This window comes from Lissotriton helveticus, chromosome 11 (assembly GCF_964261635.1).
Source record: "Lissotriton helveticus chromosome 11, aLisHel1.1, whole genome shotgun sequence".
Lineage (NCBI taxonomy): Eukaryota > Metazoa > Chordata > Amphibia > Caudata > Salamandridae > Lissotriton > Lissotriton helveticus.
The window spans coordinates 1,001,159,640-1,001,172,474 of NC_136072.1; the positions used below are offsets into that span (position 1 = coordinate 1,001,159,640).

At 45.7% G+C, this 12,835-nt stretch overlaps 1 protein-coding gene across 3 annotated transcripts in view; it reads right to left on the reverse strand.

Annotated features, from left to right (window-relative positions):
- Positions 1-12,835, reverse strand: part of UBE3B (ubiquitin protein ligase E3B) — a 554,003-nt gene that overhangs the window by 135,804 nt on the left and 405,364 nt on the right. For all 3 annotated transcript variants that reach the window (XM_078667365.1, XM_078667367.1, XM_078667366.1), the window contains 2 exons: positions 6,656-6,793; positions 648-713 (listed from right to left, as the gene is read on the reverse strand). In XM_078667365.1, coding sequence (XP_078523491.1) covers positions 648-713; positions 6,656-6,793 — 204 coding nt within the window. The remainder of the gene's footprint in view (positions 1-647; positions 714-6,655; positions 6,794-12,835) is intronic.

The following is a 12,835-nucleotide window of genomic DNA, read 5'->3' on the forward strand; positions in this document are numbered from 1 at the left end:
ACGACACATTATAGAGTATCGATTAGATGCCGTGATAAGATCAATTGTCTGGAACAATATTCTGCTCTATGCCACATATTGACCATCTTTGTGTGGCATACAACAGAACAACCTGTATTGATTGAAGAATGAGAGTGGAATGTTTGATTTTTAGGTAGGATTAGGTTTTGAAAAACTGAAAGAATGATAGTATGATTGAAGTATGAAAATGTTACTGGGTAGGTTCGAAATAAGTATGTAATTTTGCCACTTTTTATTCGCTTTCAAATTGATTATGTGTATTATATTTATAAAATAATTATGTGTTATGGATGTACATAAATGCTTTCTACACTAAAATAAAAATACTTATATATTTGCTAAAAACTGTCTCTTACAAATAATTGATTTATGTTAATTTTGTAATGTGCAGTACCAACCTCTAGGTTTATCACCCCATGTACACTAGGATCCCAGACTTGGGACCACACTATCCACTGGCGGGGTTTGTTCTTTGGTCTTTGTTCAGTCATGACCTCACACATGACCTACAGCTTCCCTTCCCTTTTTTCTCTTTTCCTCTCTGCACACACCTTAGTATATTCCACCAGCGACAAAGCTCGATTCAAGCTAAATAGATCTACATACGAATAACGTGTTGTACATACCTGCCCCATTACATCTTCGTCATAGGTGAGGGTTAAGCCCAAATCACTGATATCTCCGTCATACCGCTGTTGCAGAGAGAGAGAGAGAAAGAAAAGACAACATATAAATTTTGGGGGGGAGGGCAATGTGCCCACATGGGCTCTATTGTAAATACAACGACAATCAGTTTCATTGATGCATTTCAGACCTTTGACCATAAATGTTTATGTCTGAAATGAACAGTAAACTTAACCTTACAATAATTAATATTTTTCTCATTATTAGAAATTGAGCCTCTAGTTGGCAGTGGTTTGCACCCTGTCTAAGTAGGGACCCTCATTCTTGTCAGGGTAAAGGAAAAACACACCTAGGATAACCCCTGCTCAAGGCCCTTGGTAGCTTGGCATGAGCTGTCAGGCTTATCTCAGAGGTAATGTGTAAAGTACGTACACACGTACACACGTACACACACACACGTACGTACACACACACACACGCACACGCACACGCACACGCACACGCACACGCACACGCACACACACACACACACACACACACACACACACGTTTAGAAAAATAACCAATATTTTACTGAGTAAAACAAAACCAAAACGGCAAAAATCCAACATACACAAATCAGGATACCTCTTACAAATCAATAGCTCCAACTGGGCAACATCGTGGCAGGTACTAATCCAGCTCGGTGCCGACCATGAGAAAGCGCGGGCCGGCAGCGAAGTCACACGGACCCCGGTTACAGTACCTTGGAAAATGAGGAAAACAAAGACGTTGCGCGGCGGCAGGGAGCTGAGACGTCGCTGGGCCGGTGCTGCATCATTCCTTACTCCCACAGGAGAGGTGAGGCATCGGTTAATTACTGCAAGGCTGGGGAGGTGATGCGTCAGTTCCTTACTGCTGGAGGGGAGGTAATGTGGTATCAGCGGCGATGCGTCTGTTCCTTACAACGGGTGGTGTTGATGAGTTTGTGAGGTCACACATGTCGGTTATCAACTGCAGTGTCGCGTTTGAAGCGCTGGTGTCCACAGGCTTCAGGGTTGCATTGTAAGTCGGGGAGGTTTGTCGTATTCTTCACAAGTGGTACCCTCAGCTCCGGTGCAGGCAGCGGTGTGGTGTCAGTGCAGAGTGCTGTTGTCTGTGAAGTCAGAGCTGCAATGTGAGTCGGGGCACTGCATCGTGCTCTTCACGAGCGGTGCCATCACGGACAGTATTGGGGTTGCTTTTCTAGGGTTGCAGCACCAACCACATGGTTCCAAGGGCCCAGGAACTGGATTTGGCGCCACTTGGAAAGACAGGACTACCAGTAGAGAAGTCTAGGTGCTGTTAGCAAGATGCAGTTGAAGTCTTTGACAGCCCTGAGACTTCTTAACAGGAGGCAAGCACACTCAAGCCCGTGGAGAACCTTGGAAGCAGGATGTAGAAAGGAAAATTCAGCCCCTACACTCCCAGGACAAAGGAAGCAGCAGGCCAGCACAGCAAAGCAAACAGCAAAGTGTCCGTCTCTCCTGACAGCAATCCAGCTCTTCTTCCTGGCAGAATGTCCTCAACCCAGAAGTGTTCTGAGTATATGATGTCAGTGGTCCAGTACTTTTACCCATTTCAGCCTTTAAAGTAGGCAAACTTCAAAGGATAGTCTTTTTAGTGTACAAAGCCTTGCCTTTCCCGGCCCTGGCTCCAGACACATAATGGGGGGTGGAGACTGCTTTGTGTGAGGACTGTCACAGCCCTATTCAGGTGTCAGTGTCAACTCCTATCACCACTCTAGCTCAGGAAGACTAATCAACCTGGTAATGGGTCATCAGGATATGCAGGACACACCTCATCTCCCTTTGTGTGCCTGTCTAGAGTGAATGCACAAACAGCCCAACTGCCATTCTAACCCAGATGTGTATTCTGAGACCGGCAGAGGCACAGAATGATTAAAGTAAGAAAATGCCAACTTTCTAAAAGTGGCGTTTTCAGACCTGCAATTCAAAAACCAACTTCACTAAAAGATGTATTTTTAAATTGTGAGTCCAGAGACCCCAAACTCCAACTTTCTATGAGCTCCCAATTGAAAGATACACTTGTAAGATGTTCCAAGGCAGCCCCATGCCAAACTATGGGAAGGATAGGCCTTGCTGTAGTAAAAAAAGAAATTAGCAGTATTTCACTACCAGCCCAATTACACACCACAGTACATGTCCTACCTTTTAAATACACTGCACTCCTACCTATATTAGGGGTGCCTTACATGTAGTAAAAGGGAAGGTTTGGGCCTGGCTAGTGGGTGCACTTGCTAGGTTGACATGGCATTTTAAATCTGCACACACGGACGCTGCATTGGCCGGTTTGAGAAATCTTTGCAAGACTATTCGTGTGGGTGGCACAATCAGTGCTGCAGGCCCAATAGTAGCATTTGATATACTGGCCCTGGGCACACATAGTGCACTGTACAGGGGACTTACTAGTAAATCAAATATGCCGATCATGGAGTAACCAATTTTCATTACATTTTAATCAGGAAGCACTTACACCGTAGCACTGGTCAGCACTGGCAAAGTGCCTAGAGTATTAAAGCCAGCAAAAACAGGTGGTCAGAGGCAAAAAGACAGGGGAAACCATGCCAAAAGATGCCAGGTCTAACACTTATCATTATTTTTATTTCTCCATGTTTACAAAATGCTCTCATAACAATCATACAACTGATCTTTGCCACAGATGCCTAGTTGAAAGCCTTGGTATAAAAATAAATCCAGGACTTATCTATCACATAGTGGCGGCAGCATCACAATCAAACAACAACTTACACCTTCCTTTTGCCATATATCCTTGGTAGTATTCCATGCACATTAATTTGTTACCTTCTCCATGTTGCACAGTTAACGTGTATGGAAGTCCGGGATCCGATCGCGGAATCCAAAAGGTCCACCGACGGTAGTCAGAAGATTCTGACAGCCGATGCACAAGTTATATTGGGGTTAGATCAAGGAGAAACGTTACCCACCATCGTCGTAAAAATGGTGAGCTGTGAGGAGGAAGATGCCGACCACAGAATCGACTGGAGCGAGCGACAGGAGTGTCAAGGAGGAAGCAGCAGGGGAACAACGGCTCGGATGGAAGGTGGAGAAACCGGCTGGGAGGACGATGCGGTCTGCAGTGCTGGAGGGAATCAGGACCACAGCAGAAGGCAGCCCAGAGAGCCCCAACCCCTCACGAATAATAATAATAATAAAGCCATTTCTAGAGCGCCTGGTTACACTAAGAACAGTGTGTCCCTGCGCTAGATTGCTACTATTTCTCAAGAGGCAGATGTTAGAAAGAAAGAAGCCAAGATCAAAGAGAGGAGAGTGAATTACATGAAAGGAAACAGGTGATTTTTAAGTTTTGTATGGAATCTGGTTTCTGAGGGTTCCATTCGGAGGTCAAGTGGCAGTTCATTCCAGTGTTTAGGGGCCAGGTACCTGAAGGAACAGCCACCCATCCTGGCTCTACGGGTACGGGGGGTTTAAACAACATCGCTCCAGTCGACCTCAAATTCCGGGTGGGGCGGTGAATTGTGAGGAGCTTTTGCAGATAGCATGGGCCTTTGCCCTGGGTGATGCGGTGCGTAAAGCATAAAGCTTTGAATTTAATGCGTTCCTTGACCAGAAGCCAGTGAAGCTTCGCTAGAGCAGTCTTCCCAGATGCTCTACGAGGCAGGTTAAGTACCAGGCGGGCAGCAGCGTTTTGTACGCACTGAAGTTGGTGCAGGCCTTTTTTACTTAAACCTAGAAGCAGGGCATTGCCATAGTCAAGGTGGGGTGTGACTAAGGCGTGGACAAGGGTCTTTCTAGCGTTGATGGGAAGAAGGTCAAGGACTTTACCCGGCGAGACAGGAGGACGCCCCGGGTGCCCCAGCCCTGAAGACGGCTCATGGCCAGAGGCAAGTACCGGGAGCCATATTTTCACTGTGGTGGCGGCAGTGGGTTAAAAAGGAGGAATGGGGATGTGTTGACATGCCATAAAGCAACCCACTAAGAGGAACGTTGGAGGAAACAACTCTAGGTAATGAACCCAAAAAAGGAACGGAAATTGTCACAGGAGAGGTGGGGGTAGCACGAACATTCTGTTTAGGGGGGTATGCCCTACTAATTTGGTGCTTGTGGGTTTTTCCCCAGCGTATCCGCACTTTGAAACCGGCTGCATGGGCAGAAGGAACTGACCTTCCATAGGATCCGAAGACCTAAGAGGGAAGCCAAGGCTGGAAAGTAGTCTTTACATAAGTGCCTCATTACTGTTTCTAGATTCACCTAAATAGAAATCATTGGGAAACCTCAAACCTCGTCCCTGGGTCCTTCCACTTATAACATGGCGCTATATAGAGATATTAGTGGTTGCTACTTTGAACTGCCTTTTAACTTGCCCAAATTAAGGTAATTTTAAAATAATGGAAATATTTCTTTAACAGTGAACTTATGCCCTCAAGAAATGTGTAGAATACTTCATACTTGTTCTCTGATGGGCATACCTTTCTACACTAGCAGGTCTGAATCTACTCCCAACCCCAGTATAGATACCCTGACACTGAACATAACTAAGTACTCTTTTTCCTGCACAAATTATCCTTCTGAGGTTCTAGTATTCTTTACATTCCTTCAACCACTGTTTTTGTGTAGTTCTCTCAGAATAAAAGTGGCAGTAACTGCATTTCCTGTATTCCCCCTCGGGCTCTGCCAGTTGCATATCATGGTTTTTGAAAATACTGTAATGCTGCTGCAGGGTCTGGCAGGAGTCCCAGTTACCAACTCAATCCATTTGTCGTGCCGGCTTCTACCCTGGCCATGTTCATGACTATTGTGATCTAATACCATCAAGAATTCTTTCGGAATGACTCCAGCGTCAGTCTGAGTGTGATTCCTGGTGCGCTTGGCATCATAACGAGGACAATCGGTAGCAGTCTTCACAGCTGGAAAAGGAACGGACTATCAAACTACATTTAAGTTCTGACATGTAATAATTGAGATCGTGTTGCATCAAAACTGCGAAAATTTTAAATCTGGAAATACAAACTTCAAATAAGGAACACTTCCCAAAGTGTTTGCTCACAGAATATGTTTAAGTAAGGACCGTTTTCAAGGACAAATGGTTAGGAGTGAAGGTACGGAGTATATAGCATGTGGCATAGGGATTAAGGATATGGTTTAATGTGTTGGGGTTAGTATTATATGGTGAAAGGTTTATGGTTAGAAGTTTGGGTAGAAGATTACGGGTTTATGGGAGTAGGGGTTAAGGGGCTAGAGTACAGGGTTAATTATTAAGGGAATAGGCTAAACAATTTGGGCTAGAGCATATAGAGATATGGTGTTAGGGCTTAATGATTAGGGGCTACACATTTAAGGTTAAGGGTTTGGGGTATAGGTTAAGGATTAAAAGGTATAGTATACCGGGGTTAAGGGTCTATAGTTAGGGGTTACGGGTATATGGTATAGGGGTAATGGGTAAGGCACTGGAGCAAATCATTAAGGGAGTAGGGCATCGGGTACAGAGGTTATGGGTCATGTTTAAGGGCATGTGGTTAAGAGTTAAGGGTATAGGCTAAGGGCATGACGTTAAGCATATATGTGTTTAGTTATAGAGTTATGTTTAAGGCTATGGGTTCAGGATATTGGGTTAAGGGTTTACAGTACAGGGTTGAGGGGTTGGGATAAAATGTTAACCACTAGGATTATATTTCTTTAGTTTCACCTTTGGAAATGCTTTTAAAATGTGTTTATGATTGTTACAGTTGTTTTTTAGTTTATCTGTTTAAAAGAAAAAAAAAAACTTTTAATCTGATGCAATTAGAAACGCTAAAAATGAACTGATACTATTTCTCAGCAAAAGAGTGAACTAACAGGGTACAAGCAGATACATGCGACTTTTACAGTATGGATCAATAGTTATCTAACTCCACACATTCTGCAAAGCTTGTTATTCAATTTTTAATTTTAATTTCTATAAAATAATGCCACTGTTTTATTGACAATGACCTTTATGATACTCTTCATACCTTGATAGAGGTGAGGTTTTTGTAGAACTCGGAGTCCAAGGATGGCAATTCATCTATAGAGCTGTAGAAAACGCTGTGATGGTGGCCAAGTAACTGGCTTAAGAAGAAAGAAGCAAAGGGGACATCCACTACTATTCCCTATGAGAAAAGGAAAAGTGAGTTACTGCCCCATTCATTCATATTATACTAGCTATTTCCAAATGTACAGTGAAGTTAGTTAATACACCAAGGCCCCTGAATAGAAGTGGTGTTTACTGAGTGAGAGGAATATCTCTTATTCTATGTTTGTCACCTCGAAATGAGGCACATTATGCAGAGTTGCTGTTTTAAGCACCCAATTACTCATATTTAACTTGTTTAGGCCGTTTCCTTTGATACATTTTGTAGGGCTTAAGCTGCTATAATCTATCCAGGGAATACAGCTGAGCAGCTATAATAGTCGCAAAGCTGGCATGCTGAGCTTTACAAACTAATATTTTTTTTTATTTAAATTGTTTATTGGTATTTAACAGCCTTACACATCAAAGCACACAACATTTCCAAATTAAGCAAGAGAGTATCCGGGTCAGCAGTAATCAAATAATCATTACAGAGCAATATTTGTTTCTACATTTCTCCTCATCTCTAATTCCACCACAGGGGATAAACAAGGATCACCATGATATCTGTTCCACATCAACCACTTTCAATCCCATTTTTGGGGGCATCCCCTGGCTATAAAGACCTCGGTCTCTGCCAACATGCACCTGTTCATTTCCTTTGCCCACGCGGTGATGGGCGGCGCACTAGATTCTCCCCATCTCCTCGCTAGTTCCCGTTTAACCAAGGTGTAGCCCAGAGTTGCGAACTGTTGTTCAATTTCAGTGAGATCAGTCGCCTCCCATATATTAAGCAGTCCCAATTGTGGTGTCAACACTACATCTTTGCTCAGGGCTTTTTGCATATGGTCCGAAGCTCCCTCCTAGAGCGTACATATTTTTGGGCAGCTCCACAGAGTACGGTAGAAAGTGGCCTGTTGCCTACACCCCCTCAGACATAGGTCATCTGGCCTAGAACCAATTTTTGCCAAGGGTTTCCCTGTCGTATATGATCGGTGAAGTATCCTGAGCTGTATGAGCCAAAACGTAAGTGTGATGGCCGCTCCTCGAGGGGACATCAGAGCCACCTGCCAGTCTTCGTCACTTATTTGGCCCAAATCGTCTTGCGACCGCTCTCTGAGCTTTGGAAGCGCGTGCGGTAAGTTATTGCATAGTTTTTTGTATGTGAGGGATATCGCTTTGGAACTTAAGGGCCCATCTAACAACCGGTCTTCCAATGGAGACAAGACAGGTATATCCATAAAGGATGGGAAAGTCGTCAGGAGCGCTTGCCTAATTTGCAAGTATATATACATTCACCCTAGGCCAAGTGATATCGGTTCTGAAGCTCCCCAAATGTCAATATAGCCCCTTTCTTAACTAGGTTGTTCACCACCGAGATTCCTATGAGGTCCCATTTGTCAAACCTGGGTTGATAGCACAACATGCCCATTTTTTTGGTGTACCACAGCGGCGCCATCTTAGAGAGGACTCCTGCCCAACCCAGACGGGAATTTACTATGTGCCAAATGTCTATCGTATATTTGGTGAGCCCAAAGAATTTCTGCTTGTTTTTCAATCAGTATTATAGAGGGCCCCCAGGTACCCAGAGCGGTCAGTTTGGTAACTATGGTATACCCAGCCGGCAGCCGGGGAACCAGCCCGTGTAGCAGAAACAGAACCGACTTGTGCCCGTTAATCGCATACCCGGAATATTTCCAGAAATTCTTGAAAATTTCAAGTACCACATTGATCGACTTGTACGGGGATGCCAAATACAAGAGTATATCATCCGCATATAAAGATATGCAAACTTCCACCTCAGCTGCCCTGCGTATCCCCCGCACCATCACATCCCGGCGCACCCATGCCGCTAGGGGCACCAGCAATAGGGAGAACAAAAGCGGGGATAGTGGGCATCCCTGCCTAGTGCCCCTACTTAGTCCAAACGTCCGAGACGTATAGCCATTGACCCTTACTTGCCCCAAAACGCCTGTATAGAGAAGCTTCACCCAAGCTATAAATTTGGGACCCAATCTCACCCTCTCTAGGACTTCGAACAGGTAGGTCCACTCTATGGAATCAAAGGCCATTGAGGCGTCAGGCGTCAACACCGCAGCATCTTCCTCGATATATTCCCTCCGAGCCATCACATTGTGTAAACAGCGGATGTTGAGGGCCGTATTCCTTTCCGGCATGAACCCAGACTGGTCTGGGTGAACCAATGATGTAATAACAGTCCCTAACCTGTTAGCCAGAACCTTGGTCAAAACATTCACATCCACATTTATCAACGAGATGGGCCTATAGGAACTACTATTTGAAATAGTATGGGATGCACTTGCATTTCAACATATTTAAACCAAGAGTTTTTCTTTTAGGTGCGTGCTGGCTTGGTGAGGGTGTCTTGCCCAAGTCTTGCCCAAGTAACACCCTGGTAAACACGAATAAAGGGAATGAGGCGCATGTCGCCCCAACCAAACGCACTGCCAAATCTGCCGCATTGGCAATCATTGTCGTATAATTAATCCTATTTTTGTTGTTGTATTTTCGTACAGTATCCATAATTTTGATCATTTTCTTTCAAGTGTAAGTCCCCAACAGGAAGTAAACGCCAAAAGTCTTCTATTGTTCAAACTGTGCCGCAATGGCCTCTTGTAGGAACAGGACAAAAGCGTAGTTCATCAGTGTCAGTGTTTATTCCAATAAAACCCAATGCATTTCAGGCATCACAGTGCCCTTCGTCAGGGGTCACTACAAATAATCAAATAAAAGTAATTTGAAGATTCATACATTGTAATAACCCTGGTTCATAATAATCCATTAATCAATAGTAAGCTGACGTGCCCTTCATTTACTAACTCTCCGTATTACTACTCTAAGCATTGCCCAGTTAACCAAACATACGTTGTCCTAATATAACCCGCTGTGTGATCACTCGTATTTAGGTAGTATTCCGTTCCTCACTTTCATCAAATTCGTCAAATTAAGCTTTATCTAAAGCTTTCTATAGGAACTACAACTATCTGGACCCTTACCTGGCTTATGGATCACAACTATAGTAGCCAACCCTTGAGCAACTGGTAATCTACCTGCCTCTAAACTTTCCAAATACATGGCCTTCAGGTGCGGCACAGTCAGAGAGGCAGTAGCTTTCAGAAACTCAATCTGGATGCCATTGGGCCCCATTGCTTTCCCAGATCTAATCTGCCCTATGGCCTTGCATATTTTGTCGTGTGAGAGGTCGCCATCCAGGGACTCTCTCGCCTCATCCGAGAGGGCTGGTATGTCGCTATCTTGGAGGAGCTGCCTCGAGTCTTCAGCTGTGTAGTGGGTAGAGGGGGAATACACCCCTTCCAGGTAGGTCGCGAATGCCTCCGCAATTTCCTGCGGGTGTGTCAGTGCGTCCCCCTCCGGCGTGGTCAGCCTATGCACCCATCTCGCACCCTGTTCTCGCCTTTCCAGCTGCGCCAACGTCCTACCTGCTCTATTCCCCATCTCATATATCCTATGTTTGGTGTGTCGATACTTAGCTAGCATGTGCTCTCTGGTTTTTATCCGATACTCATCCTGTTTCAGCAGGAGCCTATGGCTCGTGTCTGGTGAGGGATCTTGTGCATGCTCCCGCTCCGCCACTGGGAGGTCGTCTTCTACCTGTACCAGAAGTTCACGCTCCTTGGCAATATACCCCATCTTTAGAGATAAAGCTTGCCATTTCAGGACAACCTTGTATGCTTCCTGAAGTGTGTGCATGGACGCAACTGAGCCCACATTCTCATTAAAATAGTTCTCTGACTGCGCGCGGAGTTCCTCCCTGATGTCTGGGATATGTAGGAGCCGGGGATTAATTACAATGGTGGTACGCATCTGGCGCTCCCAATGTGTGTAGTCTACCCAGACTGGGGAATGGTCTGATATGCCTCGTGGTAGGACTCGAGACTGGACAAAATTCCCTATGGCGGACAAGCGTGTAAGAAAGTAGTCAATGCGAGACAAACTACCGTGGACGCTAGAGAAGTATGTGAATAAGTTCCCTTTGGGTTGAAGCGCCCGGCCTATATCAGCCATTCATTGCCTTCACGAATTCGGCCATTTGCCCCTCAGATTTTGCTTTGGGCCTTGGCGGGCGTCGGTCCACTGTATCATCAAGAGTCATATTATAGTCACCACCACTGATTAATGTGCCTTCTCTGAGTCCCGTCAGCCTACATCCAAGGTCTTCTAACGCTGTTTTACCCAGAGCTGGCGACAAGTAAACTGAAAGTATATTTATATTTCTACCATCCCATTGGGCCCCGACCCCCGCAAACCTGCCTTCCGGATCAGCCCACGTCTTATGAACTATAAGGGGTGTAGTCTTTTTTACCAGGATTACCGTCCCTCGTGAACCTATGGTGTAGCCAGCATGTATCAGAAGTTTGTACCCCATCTAGCGAGGGCTTTGGTTTTCTGTCCCATGAGGTGCGTTTCTCGCAGCAGAACCACATCAGGTGACTGACGCTTCAAATACTATTGCACTATCCTCCTCTTGATTTTATCCCCCAACCTGTTAACATTCCAAGTCAATACAGATAGCACCCAGTCTCTATCCCCCCAATGGTCACCTGCAACTTCAGTTTCCAATTTATGGATCAATTCAGAAGGAGAAAAAATGTACAGTACCCCACCCATCTGAAGTCGTTGTAGCTGCATTAAGGCCATGTATCACAATCTAGTATCAAAACCACATTTTGCACCAATAAAACAAGAAATATTGAAACTTCCCCCTTTACCCCACCCCAATTCCGCCCCCTTGCCCGTGGATTTAGAACTACCCACTCCCAAACATGGCAGAGTGCCTTTCACCCCCCCTGTAATGCTGAAAAAAGCCTGGGGTCATTGAACTCCCATCCCCTTATGTACACAACACAATCATCTTGAATTTTAGCCATCCACTATGCACATCTCGTTATTCACAATCAAATCACATCTATTTGTCCCATCAGCCTCGGTTCGTACATTAGGTCGACTCGAACCTTTCTCGCACCAATGAATATTTCACACCTCATCCCCCCCATACTTGCGCTCTCAACAAGGTCCCATCTCTGCACAGTCTTCTCTAGGGGTCGTCACTCCTGCTCCTCCGTCCGATAATCCTCTTCCACCTGGCCGTTGGTCGTCGTCTCGGGCGGTTACCTCTTGGGTGATCAGATTAACTAGGGCGGTTCCTTCTCCAACCCTCAACAGTGGACCACCCTTCCATCAAGTCCCAAACTGCATCTGGCGACTCGAAGAACCATGATTTACCATCCGAATCCACTCTCAACTTCGCAGGGAAGAGCATCGCATATTTAGTCTCTCGGTCGCGCAGTTCCCTCTTCACTGCCTGGAAGCTGCGTCACTGGTCTTGAACCTTGGCCGTGAAGTCGGAAAAAAGGCAACCTCGGAGTTGTCTATTTTCAGTGGGGGGATAGATCTCGCTGTTTGCAGGATTATGTCCCTAGCTCGATACTTAAACACTTGGGCTATGAGGGGCCTCGGTGGCGCCCCCGGTCTCGTCCGCCCTCCCGGCTCTCTGTGGGCCCTTTCAATGGAGAAATAGCTGGACAGCATCTTAGGCTTGAGGTGTTTTATAATGAGATCTTCCACAAAGAGTCCCGCCGCCGGCCCCTCCGCTCGTTCAGGAACTCCTAGGATGCGAATATTATTGCGGCGCTCCTGGCCTTCTTAGTTATCCAACTATTGCGACATCCGCTCCTGCTTCTTTTGCAATTCGATCATCTGCGTTTATAGTTCCGATGTATCCGTCTGCAGGGCGCTTGTAACAATCTTGAGCTCCTTGACTTTGTCATCCATCTTTCGGAAGTTCGCCCTGATAAGGGAAACCTCTACCGTCACAGAGTCCAGCGAGGTACGCACCCCATTAATGGCCGCCATAACATCATGCAAGGTTGGCTCTGATCCCTGCTTGGAGGCAGTGGCCCACCCCGTCTTTCTCCATCTGCGGCAGATTACTTTTGTCTCCTGCCTTTGACCAGGCAAACTTGGCAAGCTATTTTTGAGCGTTAGCCTTGGGACCCCTACCGCCCGATGCCTTCAGTGCGGGTAGAACGATAGTACGTCA